Source organism: Maylandia zebra, linkage group LG7 (genome assembly GCF_041146795.1).
Source record: "Maylandia zebra isolate NMK-2024a linkage group LG7, Mzebra_GT3a, whole genome shotgun sequence".
Lineage (NCBI taxonomy): Eukaryota > Metazoa > Chordata > Actinopteri > Cichliformes > Cichlidae > Maylandia > Maylandia zebra.
In genome coordinates, this window is record NC_135173.1 from 24,715,094 (window position 1) to 24,732,808 (window position 17,715).

Sequence of the window (17,715 nt, forward strand, 5' to 3'; positions counted from 1 at the left end):
GTTGTTTGCTAATTCGCATTTCTCAGCTGTGAAAATAAATTTTACCTGGCCAAATTTCAAATTTTCTCCAGTCCAGCAGATGTGCTGTTAAAAATGTATATTATTGCACACATGTGATAATGGCCCACTCTATCCTCAGTAATCTTTCAGTCACAGATTAACTATGCTTGTGTTTGCCAAGCCTGAAAGTTTTATCACAGTGCTTCACAAGCAGTGTGAAAATGAACCTGACGAGCTTCGCTTGTGGCAGGCACTCATAGCAGTAGGCATAGCAGGGCTAAAACAACTGACATTGATGGATGAGGTCGTTTCGTTGCTACAGCAGGAGCAGCGGTGTGAAGTTAGTCTAACCTCACAGTGTGATGGGTGTTAACTGACGACTTTGTCCTGTTGCTTCATCAGCCCCCGAGTCTGAACAACCAGGTCCTCCTCAGAGAGCTATATCTGGATGACAACAGCGTCTCCTCCCTTCACGGCCTCGCTGCCTGCTGGCTTCCTCTAATGCAGCACCTCTCTGCAGCTCAAAACGGGTATCCAGTATTCATCCAATACTACTTGCCATCTGTCTTCGCCTAAGTTTTGTTATGTGATATATATTCAAAGTAGAAAATAACACACGTGCCACAATTTTTTCTGGCTTTTCTTTCTTTTGAAAATGTAACTTGATATAAAAAATTGCAATCAGTAGGTTCTGTAAAACCACGACGAGTCAAAGCCACACAGTCGCATAAATTCAAAATGCTTCTGTGTTTAACGGTGACATGAGCGATGCATTGAGATGTGGTCTAGCTTCTAATGTAATTTGTCTCTTATTTTCCTAGAATTACTCAGCTGCCCTCCATGTCTAATTTTGTGTCCCTTGAAAATCTGGATCTTAGATACAACTGCCTGTCAGGTAACATGTTTTCTTTATAAAATGGTGAATGGGCTGTGCTTGTTTAGCGCTGTTTTACCTTAGTGGTTCAGCAAACGTCTCTTGTTCACTGTTATGCAAGCGCTACTCCTAATAGAGCATCGCCTGCTCTGTTAGGAGCAGCTTGGCCTTCATTGTTTTGCTCAGGACAGCCTGAGTATAGAGCTGCTAATCCTGTGATTAGTGGTCAACCTGTTTTACCACCTAAGCCAGTATAAAACCTGTGGTTTTTCTTCTTCTTTCAGCTCACCGTACTTGAACTATTGCTTTTATATTTTGTTGATCTTATTTCGGTGCCTTGTGTAAAATTTTGTAACTTTGTAACTTTGATATAAGTTCACTACACACCTCTGCTTATTTCATGTAGGTTGATATAGTTTGTAAGTTGGAGTTATATTGAAACTGAAGAATATATTGAAAAACGTGTCATGCTCTCTTTCAGACCTGCAGAATGTGTGTGAAAATCTTGAGGGATGTCAGTTCCTGCGTGAAATCCACCTCACAGGGAATCCTCTTCAGCAGGAGAGTGGCTGGAGGTAGGGTAAGCACTGGACAGAGTAAGAAAATGACATGATATACTGTTTTTTTAGAACTAAATATGTTGTTATCTGTATGTATCTGCTTTCACGACCCATCATGCAGTGATAGTGCATTGCGCTAGTTTCAGGAATCTTGAATTTTCTGGCTGCCTCTCGTTGAGACATTTTCCTCACCTGCTCCACAGTTTCAAATCAAGATATAGTAATTAGAAATTTCTGTTCTTTTTGGAAATTATTTGGATAGAAGTTCCAGTTTCTGCCTCTTTTGCTCTTAAATATAACTTGATATGATGGGTGATCAAAGGAAAATACCACTGAAAAGTCAGTATTTGCCTATCCAAAATTTAGTCTGTGGGCTCAGGTAGTCTAAACATTCCAGCTGAACACTGGTCTCCCTGTCCACTTCCAGGATTACCGCTCTGATCTGCATTGCCTATTAGGTTACCAACATCTGTATGTGTGTATGCCACACTAAGTGGTCATAATTTCCAAAATATTGATACAGCAGAAAAATCAATTATCTTTTCATTGTCAATTTGCTCATTCACTTACATTGCTTAAATATTTTACCAGTGTTAAGGCAGTTGCAATGAGTTTATATGAAAAATATGCAATGAGCACTTATATTCTTTGAGGTTCTACTGGGATGTCATGAGCGGTGATGTCAGCTGTTACAGGTTTGCAAAGTTATTTGGCTCCTCAGAGTCAGTTACACCCAGCAAAATAACCAAAATATGAAAAACTATACTAGTTTTGGAAACTTTTTGCTTATTTAATAGTCAGATTTTTATCATTGTTCATATGTTGGAGTTACTGCCCAGCAGGTTCAATAAAAACATCAATAAAAAAACAAAACAAAACAAATGTTCTGTTAAATTTTTGCCAGTACCACTGCCAATGTTGGTTTCCATAAATGGTAAATGGCAAAATTTAACGTGTGATTAAAAAAATACAGGAAAAAGAGCCTTTAAAAATTTATATTCATTTTAAAATGGTACATTGTACCATATTTTTTTAATGATTTTTATTGTGCTGACAATATGAACATAAAATCTATTTTTTTTTATCTTTAGATTGAGTTTTTAGAGGATTCTTTGCTGGAATAGGTGTAAAACTATGAGTTACTTGTGAACACTTTCTTCCTTAAGCCATAACTGAAACATTACCTTAATTTTTCACTGAACTTTACTTAACCCCCAGTGCCAACAGTAGAATTAACCCTCAATATTTCCACACTCATGCCCTTGCCCTTTCATCCTCAGCCAGTGATAACACTGGCTAAATAAAAGCTCCAAAAGGCAAGCGCTAAGAATTACAATCCCTGTAGGTACCCCTGATCCAGGAGAAATAGATGAAGAAAATACTGGCCCTGATTAATCAGAGCCGCTTAAAGAGCCTATGTTTTGGAGGAAGTCTTCACTAAATGAAATACGGAGTTATGCTTATAGGAACTGGAGAATCAGGATGAAGGATCCAAAAAAGTGTTTTAAAAGAAAAGGAGGATAAAATTTATAACAGTTTAGTAAGACTCAAGTTGAAGTTTGAGTATCTTCAGTGTACTGTAGATATAGCTGTGAATAATGAAGTCCTTATATTAAAAAGGTAATAAGTTGCTGCTATTTATCCAATTTTGTCTAATTTGGGTTTGGAGCTTCATTCTTCTTCTTCATCTATCTATCTATCTATCTATCTATCTATCTATCTATCTATCTATCTATCTATCTATCTATCTATCTATCTATCTATCTATCTATCTATCTATCTATCTATCTATCTATCTATCTATCTATCTATCTATCTATCTATCTATCTATCTATCTATCTATCTATCTATCTATCTCTCTCTCTCTCTCACTCTGGTAAGGAAAACCTATTTTGAATATATAAGTACATGTAAAGTACTTCACATTATAAAGAAAGACATTTTCATATAAACCATTTATGAATGCATCTGAAGCAGTAAATGACCTCAACACATGTTTTGTTCTCTCTGGTGAAGTCGTGGGACAGATTTAAGAGCATACAGTACTCTGGGAATCGGTTTTAGAAAACCCAGTTCTTAATGTTTTAAAAACTGACTTCGCAGCCCAAAGGCTTTTATTTTTGCAAATTTTATTGTTGCTGTTCCCTAGTGCCCTGTAGAGTTTCCAGCTCCACATTTTCCCACTGCACAGAGACCACATTTGGCCAGTGCTCCACTAGTAGATGCTCTTAGTCTGTTTCTCTGGCAGATATTTGAGATTCCTCTGCTTGCACATCCTTAGCCTCGGGCAGTGGTTACCTCTCCCCCTGTATCACAGCCATTCAGGGCGCTCCTCCAGCTGAATGCTCACACTACCTAACATATGCACTTTGGAAAGGATTTCTATCCAAAGTGGCTGTGTAACTACACTTTTAGAAAATGGCACTAGATTGATAGTAATGAGTTCAAACAGGTTCAGATTGTAGACTCAGACAACCAATAATACCAGGGGATGACTAAATCACTGTACATATGGTCCTTTAATTAGTTCAGAGAACAAAATGTACTGTGTACAAAACAACATATACTGTGAGAGGAAAGTTAAACGGTTTCCTCAAAACACTACGGTCTAAACAGAGAATGGTTCTGCCAGCTTTAGAGAAGCTTTCTGTTGGCTGTGAATATTATTTTCTTAGTCAGGCAGTGATTGTAATTTGACAGTTATGAGTCGTATTAGTAAGTAAATAACTGGAAACAAACATAGAACTCAAATTAAACTACGTCTATTTGGCAAAACTATTTTGTGATCTACAAAATCTGTTGAGTAAAATAAGTGTCCTGTTTCATAGCCCTGACACCTCTGTGCAACCTCAACCTGAGTTCCATTCAAGTTGCCCTCATTGTCTTTGTTACCTGTTAATAGTGTTGTTTATTATAAACTTTAAAAAATCACCAAGCTGTTTGCCTTTAATGCAGAGGTAATGAGTTCATACAAAAATACAGATATACATAATACCAGTTGCAGTTAAAATGGTATAAATGATGCATTTAAAAATATTAGTAAAATCACTTCTGCACAGCTCAGGTTTTGCTGATTTTACTTTCCTTTTCAGATCCACACTACAGAAATCAGTGCCTGGCCTTAGAGTCATTGATAGCCAGGAGACAGATTCCTTTTTCTTGCCTCCAGCTGTTCAGCAGGTCAGCTCGGCCTCAGACTGCTTCCTAACTTTCTGCCAGGCTCAGCTTCAGCAGACTCAGAATTTACAGCAGCATCACAGCAGGGAGCACAGGTAAGAGACAGGCTGCCTGTGTGGATGTGCTTGCAGTGTGCTATGTGTTTAGTGTGGATAGCTGCAGGTTTTGCCAGTGGTTGGATGTGTGTTTGACCCCAGAAGTTACACTTTCTAAAGTTATCCACATTGTGGAAGAGAAAACAATCTGCAGATACAAGTGCTTATTGTGAACTCAGTTTACACAATTTCCATATTGTCAGATTTCATACTCACACTCATCTTATATGATCTGTATTTGTAAACTAAAATATTGCAGGTAAGCTGCAGATTTCTGAAGAAGCTTGAAAGCAGATCATGGGGAAGAGGTGCGAAATGTTCAGCTTCAAATAATAAAAAAAAAATTGGTTATGGTAATAGAAAACGAATACTGTACTGCAGAATTCTCGTCTCTTCTACTGTATGCATAAAAATCAAGTTATGTTTGACTGAGAGTACTTAAGATATAAAGAGATAGGATGAAGGCATGAGGTCAAACCGAGAACAGGTTGAAAAGAAAAGAAGAATCAAATAGTAAAAGGGAATAATAAAGAACAGGGCAAAACAACAAAAATAACCCAAAACCAATGCACCAGAGGTCATATTACACTTTTTTTGTCATGTGCTGCTGAACCTGTCAGAGATACCGCCATCAAGCAGCGAGGAATGTTAGCTATCCTCTTGTTATGTCTGATACATAGGGCGTAGTGAGCCTAAAGACAACGTCCATCTATTTTCACAAGTCCTTCAATGTCACTGGCCTCTGCACATATTGACACTCCTATACAAGGAGGACCACCAGCACTTAAAACAGTGGTCAACTTTCTGCTTATCTTCCTGACCTTTTCAAATTACACAGTACAAAAGATGAAACGCGGTGGCGGCTTCTTGTATGGGTCACATCGAGGACTCCTATGGCTTGGGGGAGGTTAGCGTGGCCCTCCCCTTGCTTCGCCCCTCACTGAGTGCCCTCTACCCTTCTGGCCTCTGGACAATGAGCCATTTTGGGGGCTTTGCAAGAGCCAACACAGCCATTTAACCCCTGGCCTGACCTTGTGTCAGACTGAGTTTTTAGGGGAGTTGAGAAGAGTGCCACACGCCAGTCAACTGGTGACTGTAAGGTGAGGTACTGTGGCGTATTAGGGCTATTACTCTCTTTTACAAGGTGTAGGGATTCTACCAAAGTGCCTCTGTTTCACCCATAAATGAGCATGCCTTACAATCCAGTCCTGTATGCCATTAAATCAAAACATTTTGTGGATGTGGTGGGAAAAAGACCAATAAACCCATCTACTACCGCAATCTCCCCACTTTTTCCACTGCGTTCTATGGCACTCAGTATTTTTTAGGTTTGAATTGCTCCTTATGTGGTTGTAATGTAAAAGAAGTGAATCAAAAATTATGTTTCTATGTTATGTGGAAAAAGATGGGTTATAGAGTTTTGCTAAAGCTAGTGTGTGAGCAGTCTGAGTTAAACAAATGAAATGAGTACTTTCCACTCATTGTGCCTTCTGTTTGTGGTACCATCACACAGTATGGTAAAGAAAAACTGCTAAGGCAAAAAGCCAAAGCTTTGAAGAATACACCAGTATTAGTCCATTTCAGATTGCTGAAGCCTCATTTTAGCATTAGCTAAATGTGCCCTGAGCATCTTGCAAAGGGTAGTGTGAACAGCAGAAGCAACTACAGCAACCTATATGTTTTTTTGTGTTTGTTTTCATCAACATTTTAGCATTATATCTTTTATCCTTTCTCCCACCACTCACCCCAGCCAGTCATGTGAGATAGTTGGCCCTGCCGGAGGTTTTCATCCCCACTGTTGCCTAGTGCTTGCTCTTAGGGGTCGTCTGATTGTTGGGATTTTCTCTCTGTTTTTATCAATTTTATTGTTATCACAAAACCACATTTTTCACCCACAATGTAGAAAAGGTGAACACAGAAGTGAAACAGTTACACAAGACTTTTGTTGTGTTAAGTATACATATCATTTCTGGAGCTGTGAGGTCTTCTATGTTCTGTTCATAGTTGTCTGACAGTTGCGACAGACACAAATTGAATTTTCAAAAGGACAGTAAACGCCTCTATAATATAACTAGTATAGGGTTTGCTGCTGGCTCAGGAATTTCTTACAGCTCTCGACCTCAGTTTTTTGTTGAGTGGCCTCCTGGGGACACCCATGTGATAAAGCAACACCAAATATCTCTAAATTTCCTGTATTGCAAGTCAGAAGACAAATAACCACTGAGAGCTTTTAGCATCTACATACATGGTTGGATATGTTCACAGGCGAGTATTAATCAGTGAATAACTTTTCATTTTCCTGTCATGAACATTGTATACTGAAGCTTTCTTTTACCCGTGTTATGGTGACCCTGGAGTGAACCAGCAGGTAGAGGGAGGGAGGGTCACTGGTGTCACAATCCTTTAAGACCTTCTGACTCTTCTCTTTCTTATCCCACTGAGAGTGAAGAGCGAGGTCTTTGTAGAGAAGGAGTTGCACTACTTGTGGCTACTGGCCTTCCAGACTGGCCGAGCGTCTCTGGCCCCTCGGGGTTTAAGACAAGGAGCGGAGCATAGCTAATAGATTAATTAAGTTTCCATTGAGGTAGCTTTGTTGTCAGTTTATCCCCTCAATGAAAGAGACATTATATGGTATTAGGGCACACACAGAGCAGGCAGACAGCTCTTTCTCTCTCGCCCCCTCACCACCCCTACCCTCACATAAATATAAGGACACACTGACCACACCTATCACAGGCTGGCCAAGAATAAGAGCTAAAAATGGATATATATGTGATATTTAACTCAAAATGGAATGGCTTTGATCCTTTTTGAATGATTTAATTTTCTAACACCACCAATCACTGTGTGTTTTTAACCCTTGTGTGGTGTTCGTATTTTTGTTACTCAGCCAGTGTTCATGGGTCTGGTGGACCCGCTAGAGTTTTGGCTTTCCAAATTACACTATCAAACAATTTTATGTTAAATTACTCAACAGATGTTTACTTCATCCCAATTGCAAGACATATGAACAGCAAACATGGTTAATTTTTTCCCTTTACCTTTGTTAGATCACATTTATGAATTAATGTGCTTCTCGTTTTTCTTTTATATAAAATGTTATAAATAAATCAGTTATAATCAAGTGGAGTGAGTGGAAAGACACAACACATTTACACGTGAAAAAATAATTGATTGTTTAATTTTTCTTTTGAAAAAAACTGAACACGGGTCTCACAGACCCGAACACCATACAAGGGTTAAATAAATCTTTCTTTGAGAGTTTTGGTTATAGACTAGTAGTATAATCCTCATTGTGATTAGAATGTATGTGAATCTATTCTGGAAACAGAACAATTTTCTTCTTATCACCAGTATAATTAAATCTGACCTGCATAAAAGTCAAAGTTATAGCTTATCTGCTTTTACAGTATCAGAGCAATCCTCTCCACGGAGTTCACCTCACAGGACATAGAGAAGACATATTTAAAGAATCTCATTCTTGCATTAAACAACCCTAAAAGTGGTCAAAGGAGCTTGCAAAGAAAAGCGTCTGGACTTCTTTAAGTTACTTGAAGATGTTTCACCTCTCATCCGAGAAGCTTCTTCAGTTCTGCTTCTGAAGAAGCTTCTCGGATGAGAAGCTTTTCTTTGCAAGCTCCTTTGACTACGATGACCTGGATGACTGAGAACCTTCACAGACAACCCTAAAAGTGGATAACTGCTTCTCCTGAGCTCAGAACAATATGCTACAATTACTGCTTACAGTAAACCTATTAAATAAATTTGATTGGGAACCATGTGGACTAAGATTAACTTTAATGTCATTCACTTTATTGCCATTGCACAGTCATACTTTGTGTTGTACAATGAAACTGGGGTTCCTTCCTTCATCGGTACTAAAAGAAAGGCGAACAGTAATCATGATAAATAAGATATATGCAGAGTAAGGTGTACTTGAAATGCAGAAATGAAATGGGCAGCGATAAAAATATATGTGCAAAAATAAAATCAGTTATGTAGGTCAGGTCAGGTCAGGTATTTGCATTGATTAGGACTATTGCCCTGTTGTCAAAACTGGTCTGTATTGCCAGTTAATAATGTAACGTGAAATATTTTTGTATGTGTTTGTTTACAGCAGACTTGCATTTCCCTTTAATGATGTGCAAAGCTTCTGCCGGCACTTCAGTATGACTCTGAAGCTGGCTGAGGACCAGAGATTTGCCCATGAATATGGTGAGACCACTGTGTCTGATGAACACTGGGCTGCAAGTCAAACAGCGCCTGAGAAAACACTGGATAGTGTCATTGGTGAAGAGCTTATGGATTGCCGAGATATAGAGTCCACTAACAAATTACCACCAGTCTTTCCAAATAGAGACATCATGAGATGCAGCTATTGGAATTTTGATGAGACTCCAGCTACAGAGAGTCACTATGACACATTTGGCCCAAAACAGGGTCCAGCGACCTTCTTCAGTGATGAAAAAGCATCTGTCTCCAGCCATCAAGACTTAAACCTCAAAAAGTAATTCACTCTCTGCTTTTATCTGAGTCACTCGTGTGTATGTTTGTATATTCACTCTAATAAAACCTTTGTATTCGATGAAAGATCAGCTGATAAAAATGCATGCGATGAAAACCTCCAAATTCATTCGTGGTATACAACTGGATGCTGCCGACTTAAAGCAAACACTCTGTTTTTATGTAATTCTTTTAACAGAGCTCAGCCTTTTATTAGTTTCTGCTGCAAAGCATTTGTCATCATTGGAGCCTCCTCTACTTGATTTACACCAGAAGACGTTGAAGATTTTATTCATTTTAACACGCAGCTTTATCATTAACACTGTGCTATCTTCGGGAGGACAATACATCTTTGATTTGAAGGGTGGCTTTAGACAGGCTTAAACTCTCCAGAGTACTGCTCTCCAGATGTCTGCTCACATATAAATTCATGTTTTGAAAGATGAAGGTGCTATGATATCATGTGCAATATATCCCTCACTTTGTGTGTATTTAAATGCCTGTGTGTGTGTGTGTTCTTTTTTGAGCAGCACAGCAGCAGTTGTGATTCAGCAATGTTGGAGGAAATACAAGCAGATATGTGGGAACATTAATGCTCCCCCCATCACAGAGAAAGGAGGAGAAAGAGGAGGAGATGGAGGAAAGCCAGAGTCAAGACTTTTCTATATTAATAGGAGCACTGCTGGCAAACACTGTGCGGCAACTGTCATCCAGGTAAAACATTTGTAGCTTGTAGCATTTGTAGCGTCCTAGAACAATTTCCCTCTGAAGATTTCTGGGTAACAACTTAGAACGGTTATCCAGGCGAGTTCATATGAATTCAGTCAGTCAAACTGTTTACTTGTAATAGACCTCATAGCACCATATCACCCCAACAGAGCACTTTGCTCTGAGACTGCTGGCTTGCTTACCTAGGATGTTTTAAAGTAAAACAGGAGGCAGAGCCTTCAGCGTCCAGGCCCGCCTTCTGTGGAACCAGCTACCATTTGGAAGTAGGAGATAGACACCCTCGCTACTTTGAAAATTAGGCTTAAATCTTTCTTTTTTGAATTGGAAATGTTGTAGTACTAAATCCTCCATTTTTATGCTGCAATAGGCCTAGGCTGCTGGGGGCTTCCCAAGGTGCACTTTCTTTTTCATTCACCTTTTTTCACTCACTATGTGTTTACACACCTCTCTGCATTTAATCATTAGTTATTGTTAAACTCTGTCTCTCTCTGCGTCCTTTGTCCTGTGTTCCTCCCCACACCCACAACTTGTGACAGCAGATGGCTGCCCCTCCATGCGCTTGGTTCTGCTGGAGGTTTCTTCCTGTTAAAGTTTTTTTTCCCACTGTCGCCAAATGCTTGCTCATAGGCGGTTGTCTTATTGTTCGCAATTTTCTCTTTATTATTTTAGGATTTTTAGCTTACAGTATTAAGCACCTTGAGGGTATTGTTGTTGAGATTTATATCCATCTATCCACTGGGCCACTGTGGCTATGACGTCTATTTTCATTTCGCAGTTGCAGAATTCAAAGGCAGAGGATTTTTGGTAGCAAAAGCTTTTAGGTTCCTTCTTGTGGCCTGAGATTTATGTGTGTAGCCCAGATGCATTGCTTGATGCTTTGCATTTGCTTTGAACGTAGCCTGGCTACACTAAAATCCCTGAAAGATCGGCTGTTGCTCCTAGAGGATAGCAGAAACTGCTGAATATCACAGATAGCAAATAGTTGATTTGTTCTATTTTGGGTTCATTAATTAGTGAGTTTATAAAAATTTGATAAAAAAGAGTAGGAAAAAACCCCATCAGAGTTTGTCATAGCTTAAGATTATGCGTTGAGAAGAAACTGCTCACATTAACCTTTTATTGTGTAATTAAGGATCTTACTTCTGCATGTAGAAAGTGTGCCTGAAGTCACTTCCTCTTTGTGGATATCTGAAAATGCCAATTTTCATCCTTAAAAACTGAACTTCAGGCCTCATACGTTCTTGAGGCTTATTCGGCTAATCCTCTGCACAGAGGTGTAAGCTGCTCTTCTGAAAAACATGCTACTCATCACCCCTCTCAAATCCCTTTTCAACACACAAAGTGTTTGATGACTCCTTGAGGGCTAGGTAGAGGCTGGGAGTTGCCGTGTACCGTGCACTACAGCACTGTGTAAGTGTAAGTGTGTGTTTTGTGCATGTCAGGGGGGTATAGAGTGATTAATCAGATTCCAAAGACGTGCGGTAGTAAGAGTTCTAAAATTCCTGTGCGGCTCAACTTGAAGTGAAGTGTGCCCCCCCCCTCTGCCCATTGGGAATTGCAGGATTTAGAGGCGCACTGGAGCTCTATTTGTCTCAGAGCAGCCTGGAGTCACACAGAGTTCAGACAGCAGAACACTCAGCAATTAAAAGAGGGGTTAACATGTTTTATCTTCCTAATGGGATAACATGCAATATTTACGTTTGCTCCATGATTCATTGAGCAACTACCATTTCTTTTTCTGGGTACCTCCAGGCATTCTGGAGGGGCTACTCTCTGAGGAGGAGGCTCACATCTGCTCTTGCTGCTGTGACATGCCCCAGTGTTGGAGAGGATGACACCTTTGAGGAGGTGGACATAGATGAATTTGTCTTTGATGAGGTATCTGCACAAGCCTGTATGTTCTTCACTTTCACGATTCGGCAGTTGTTCCCCATCTCGCACCCCATCAGACCAAAAAACCTGCACAGAGGCTAACACATAAATGTAACACATAAATATAGTACTGTATACTTCACTCCAAAGACACTTTATTTGTGGTTTGTTTGTCATTGCCGTCCAGAAATTCAAGTATTTTTCATTTTCATAAAGGCAGCTTTGGAGGAACACTGCACACTGATGCTTTCTCAGGACTCGTCTACCAGACACCAACTTGTGTCAGAGCAGCAATTATCTACGAAGGTAAAGTTTGATATTCTTAAAACCTGGTAGTCCTGACATGATATTCTCTAATACTTTGAAACCTGCTATGCAAATTGTGAATTTTGGGATTAACCATCTTGTGTTATGTCAGTGTTGGAGTTATTTTCTTGCTTGTCTACCTCCCCTCCAGGAATTGTCTCACCCTCCCTTATTGATCTCTAAATTTATTCACTTGGAAAAACAGGATTATTTCCTGGAGGGCTGAAAGTTGCACAGCACCAGCAGATGTCATTTTTCATGCTGGCTGGACTGTCGTCCTGTTTTTTTTCTTCATTTACCTCTTGTTGGATCTTTTCTTTGGAGCGTGCTCAGCGCTGTACATCATGGTAGCCAGTTTAAGCAAGCTGATGTGGTGCAGCTGCTAGCGTGGTCAGCCTCAATATGTTGACACTGAGGCACAGATCAAAGGCAGGGGATGAACAATTTAGCACTTTAACCAAGAGAAAATAGAATCTGGAGAGTAATTAAGCTGTTACTTTGACTTAAATATGAGAATTCCATGATTGTGAACCGTTCACTCGGTCAGCCACATACCTACAACAAAAATAGGCCCCTGAGTTAAGTGTCACTGGATATAATAGTGTAGAATGTAATCACTTCCCCCAAGAGTTACAGATAACTGTAGTGTTATTCCATGAAAAATTAATTAGTATGCCACAACAGACTGCTCAGATTTTTGTAACTATAATGAAAGCATGCACAATTTTACCTTTGTTACAGGTCCTTTAAGTACACAGATGTCAGTTGAAGTTTTCCACTAGTAATCTATGTCTATTTTTTTCCTAGGATTTTTGAGTGTGCTCAAGTTCATAAATACAGGAGAAAGCTACATTAGTTTTTCCAGCCTGAAAAACACATTCAATTTTTTAAAAAACTGCAACCAAATCAATTTTGCATAAACTCCAAGTGTCACAGTCTAAAGCTAAAATCCTGCCTTTGTTCAGCGTGGTTTTATCTCCAACCAGCTTTGAGTTTGATGAACAGTATAATAATGAAACATTTAGAAACTGAAAAAGCAAAGCCGCTCCGATTTAATGTCTGTGATGCAGAATAACAGAAATAAAAACACACACTGGTATCCCAGATGTTTTATGTGTATTCTGGTAATTCATTAGGAAAATTACAACAAGTGTGTTTTGGTAACATTTCAAGGTAACAAAAAAAAAAGAAAAGTAACTTAGGCCTGTCATTAATTGATATATGTATTTCAGCCTCCTGGGCCCTGTCTTGATCCCTCCCAGGACATACTCCCCCTACCAAAGCACGCCTGGATGGCTGGGGAACATGTGGACGGTTCTAACAGGTACAACAACCCACAGCCACAGCATTTGAAAAAGCTGTTTATTTTAAGCTTTATATAGATTTTCATAATTATTGTACAAAGTTATATAGGGAAAAAGAAGATAAATAATTTTCATAATAGGACATATAGCAAACAGTGTTGATTTGTGACATTAATATTTTTCGTTAATGCAACTCCAAGTAGAAAAATACAATCTTTGCTAAGCACATTAAAGAGTCGGATGTATCTTAGAAGTTAGAGATTTTAACTGGGTTTACTTTTTCACATATGAAGCTCATGATATGGCGTTTGCTCTTGGAACAAAATACAGACAACCTGAAGTATGTGTTTAAGTGTTTCATGGATAGCAAAATATAAATCTGATATTAAAAATGCAAGGAACAATAATCAAACTGGTCCTAATAATGCAAGATTTTAATGTCATAAGATTTTAGTATAGCATAGAAAAAATGATGATACAGATGTTGAAATTTCACTTTCTGGATATAAAGGAGGATGACACACACACTAAATCACATTTATATTTTTGTTATGGTTGTGATCCACAAAATGTATCCACATATTCAGCTAGCAAAACACTCAAATAAGCAGGTTCACTGAATGACTGTTCAGTTCTCCTCTCTATGATGTTCAGCTGATGTCACTGGTAATCTATAAAGTGGTAATATTTGTTTTCGTTTACTTTTTTACTTGGTGGCATACAAATCATAAAATTCAATGGCTTCCATTGAGGAAAAAAATGAAATGGAAAGGAAAACAAGGCAGCACTGCTCCACTTCCAGCATGCTTGTTATGTTGGTTACAGTTATGTGGATGACAGGTGCATCTTTTGCTACAGACCAGACAACAGTTTTCAGTTTAAGAGTTTGATCAAGCTTCAGTTCAAGAGCTGGAGCAGGAGTGTGCTTTTCCTTTTTTAAATGAACTTTTAGAGGACTGAGACTTTTAAACAATCAAATGTTTAATGCATGTTTTTACTGTAAGATCCCAAGGCATCTGAGAGAACAGTTGCTACTAAAGACCACAGCTGTGGAGCATGCCACCATCAGAGTGCACTGAAAATGTGTTTTTGGCCCCAATAAAGATTGTGTTTGGACACACAAACACAATCTTCAATCACCACTAGCCCTACTCGCCCAGTTTAGCTCCCTTTTTCCTTAAATGAAATGGGTTTCCATTTTGCACATCTTTATTGCACGTCCACTGAGCACAATAATATTAGCAGCCATGCAGGAAAAAATACAGGACAACCTTGACTTAAAGATCAGCCATAATTCAATCCCGAAAGATTTAAATATGTGTAGTCCTGTTGTGAATTTCTGCATCTCAAGTTATGTTTTTAAGGACAATAATTTCTTTATGATTCCAGAAACACATCTCCTACTTCCACCTCAGCGCTTAGTGGTCTCTCTGAAAGATCAGAAAAGATTCTAGAAGAATGGTAAATCATCATCTCCTCCTCACTGCTTGCTGCAACTGTGTGTTGTTAGTAAATGGCAGAACGGCACTTTCTATTTGTCTTTTCTTTCCTTGCCATCTGCAGGGGCTTTACTGACAGCCACACAGCACTTCTGCTGCTGAGGAGAGCTCGGAAGATGAAGTCAAAGAGACAACTGCAAAAGAAGCAAAGGGGTTAGTGTGTTTAAAGTGGGATAGGTGGAAATTTGAGATTTGGACCCTTTGTGTTTGCATGTGTGCTTTTTATGCAGTAGTTCAGGTTTAAAAAAACTATTTTTGTATGTTTTTAGAAAATTCCCCATAGAATTTGAATGCTGTGATTGGAGATTAAACACTGTTGTGGTTTCCTTCTTCAGTCACCTCATATGCAATGCTTCCTTCATTCATTAATCCTTCTACACCTCAGCTGATGTTTCTGTCTTTATATAGTTCACAAAATGGAGATAACTCCTGTTAAGACATAAATCTGTTGTCTAAAAAGGAGAAAGATCTCTCTTCATTCTCATTCTTCAGCCGTGCTTTAGTAGCAGTGAACCTTTCCGCCGCATGTATGTTAATGAGCCATAACAGACAGCAGAAGCCAGGGCTGTCACCTCTCATTGGACTTATTTACGAGCCTGCAAAGGAAATAACTATTGCCAAGAAAGCTCATGACAAGTCGTCTTGTGGCGACTTTCATTCCATTTCATTGTAGTGGTTTAGTGTAACTGTAGTGAAAGGTGACCTCACCTCTGCTCTGTTCCAAGAAACAGTAGTTCTGCCATGGGTATCATGTCATGGTCATGTAATGGGAGGTTGGTCTTTGATCAGACTTTCAAATGCATGATTGCATTAGTGGTGCTCTTGTCATCTTGCTCCATCGACACACAGGTCTTTGTCGGCTTTAACTCCTAATGGCATCTGCCTCAGCTGAACCACAGCGCTGTATTACATATGCACTAATATTTTCTGACTGTTTGATCCTGGTTTTCTGCTTCTGGTTTAAAGCCTGGTGTGTCCTGCTTTGACCTTCTCTTTCTTGCTGTGTTAGATCCCTCCGTCCGACTTGACTTGTTCAGAAATTGTAATTACCAGCTTGGTCCAGCGGAGGCACAAAACACAACAGCACGATACAACAGAAATTATGCAAAAGGTAAGAAAAGAGATCTATGCATATTTTCTAACCCAGTAGTATTTCAAATGCTTGGATTATTTTTAAGAATTTTTAATTTAAATTTAAACTATTTAAGTCTGGTCTGGTCTTAGACTGGACTATTGCAAAGCAGAAGGGGTAGATGGCCTCACATTTGTCTCTAAAATACTGTGATATATAGAGACACTCATGATCAACTCAGTGATTGCAATTTTCAAAGGTCCTGCAACTACAAAACAAGCCCAAATCACCACCCGTCCACCGCCGTGCTTAACAGTTGGTGAGAGGTTTTTGTGCTGATATGTTGTGTTTGGTTTTTGCCTGTTGGGCCACTGCGCTTTATGACCCAACATCTCCGCTTTGGTCTCATCAGTCTAAAGGTGAAAGATGTCTTCTGGATGGCTCAAATGTCCACATTCTTTTAAAAGAGAAGAAGCTTTCTTTTGGCAACCCCTCAAAGCCATATTTTTCCAACCTTTTTCTAATTGTACTGTCATGACGGTCAGGGTGTACTTTTCACAGGACTGTATGGCACAACTTTTTTCCAAAGAGTTTTCAGTGTTATGGAAATACAGTGTCAAAAAAAGGCTATGGATTGATTATATGTGGGATAGTGTGATTGGTTGAGAAAAGTCAAAAGCCTCCCTCCACCTTCATCCATATTCTGCTGTGGCCTGGTGCCCTGCCCTGAGGTGCAGAGAGGATTTGGCATTGTGACACACACAGACAGACTTAAAAGGAAGGGAAGCGCTGGAGGGAGAGCATAAGGGAGAGTTGGGGGGGGGGGGGGGGGGGGGGGGGGGAGTCTGTTTTTATCATGAGGGACTGTCTCCGTCTTTCTTTTGGACCCCACCACCACGTACCAGGGTCAAGGCCTCACATCCATGGAGTAATAGTCTCACGGTCATCCAGCAGTCAGAGGGATGCTGGAACAGCAGCATTTGCCAGCAGAAAGTGAAGCGATCAGTTATAAGACTAACATACTAAAGAATTAGCTGTGAAGACGAAGAGCAGATTTGCCTGTCATTTTATGTTGCAGTCTTAAAAAATAGAACAACCATGATCTTTTTAGCGTAAAAATGTGGCGATTTATATGTGAATGAGTTCTCTTATTTTCATTAATTCTGAAGTTCTTCTGTCAGCAGACACTGTTTTGCCAGCATTACAAGGCATTTTCATCAGGACAGTGACGGACTAACAAATGTTCCCTTTTGGAGTAGGTGGCACAACATTCTTTTCCAATAATTATTTTCCATTGACAATTTATAAAATGCATGAAAAATGGAGCTTGACTATGACAGCATCATCCATCCATTTTCTTCCTCTTATCCAGCTCAGGGTCATGGGGGGAGCTGGAGCTATCTCAGCTGCGTGACAGCATCATTATGTTATCTATTGTTTATTTGAATTGCAGGTGTATTATGTCAACTTTCCAACATTGTGATTGCTGACACTGGAATTATGTGTGAGCATAATACTGCTGTGGATAAACTGTCAGCTAACTGGCAATCGAGGAATAGCTGTATCCCGATAACATATTAAATTACAACAATATTTCCAGCTCTGTTTTTTCCCATAGCTTCATCGCTCCTCCCCACCCTCTTATTGACAGTTTATCAAACGGGACTGATGCTTTTGAGCTAATACAACTGATAAAGTAATGGAAGGATCTCTGGTTAGGGCA

General features: G+C 39.4%; 1 protein-coding gene across 4 annotated transcripts in view; it reads left to right on the forward strand.

The window, feature by feature from the left end:
- Window positions 1-17,715, forward strand: part of lrriq1 (leucine-rich repeats and IQ motif containing 1) — a 38,473-nt gene that overhangs the window by 9,011 nt on the left and 11,747 nt on the right. For 2 of the 4 annotated variants that reach the window (XM_076886121.1, XM_076886124.1), the window contains 12 exons: window positions 403-530; window positions 822-895; window positions 1,356-1,449; window positions 4,528-4,707; window positions 8,825-9,214; window positions 9,741-9,924; window positions 11,692-11,817; window positions 12,028-12,117; window positions 13,350-13,441; window positions 14,811-14,882; window positions 14,985-15,073; window positions 15,930-16,031. In XM_076886121.1, coding sequence (XP_076742236.1) covers window positions 403-530; window positions 822-895; window positions 1,356-1,449; window positions 4,528-4,707; window positions 8,825-9,214; window positions 9,741-9,924; window positions 11,692-11,817; window positions 12,028-12,117; window positions 13,350-13,441; window positions 14,811-14,882; window positions 14,985-15,073; window positions 15,930-16,031 — 1,621 coding nt within the window. The remainder of the gene's footprint in view (window positions 1-402; window positions 531-821; window positions 896-1,355; window positions 1,450-4,527; window positions 4,708-8,824; window positions 9,215-9,740; window positions 9,925-11,691; window positions 11,818-12,027; window positions 12,118-13,349; window positions 13,442-14,810; window positions 14,883-14,984; window positions 15,074-15,929; window positions 16,032-17,715) is intronic. The other 2 variants (XM_076886123.1, XM_076886122.1) reach the window with 2 other exon arrangements.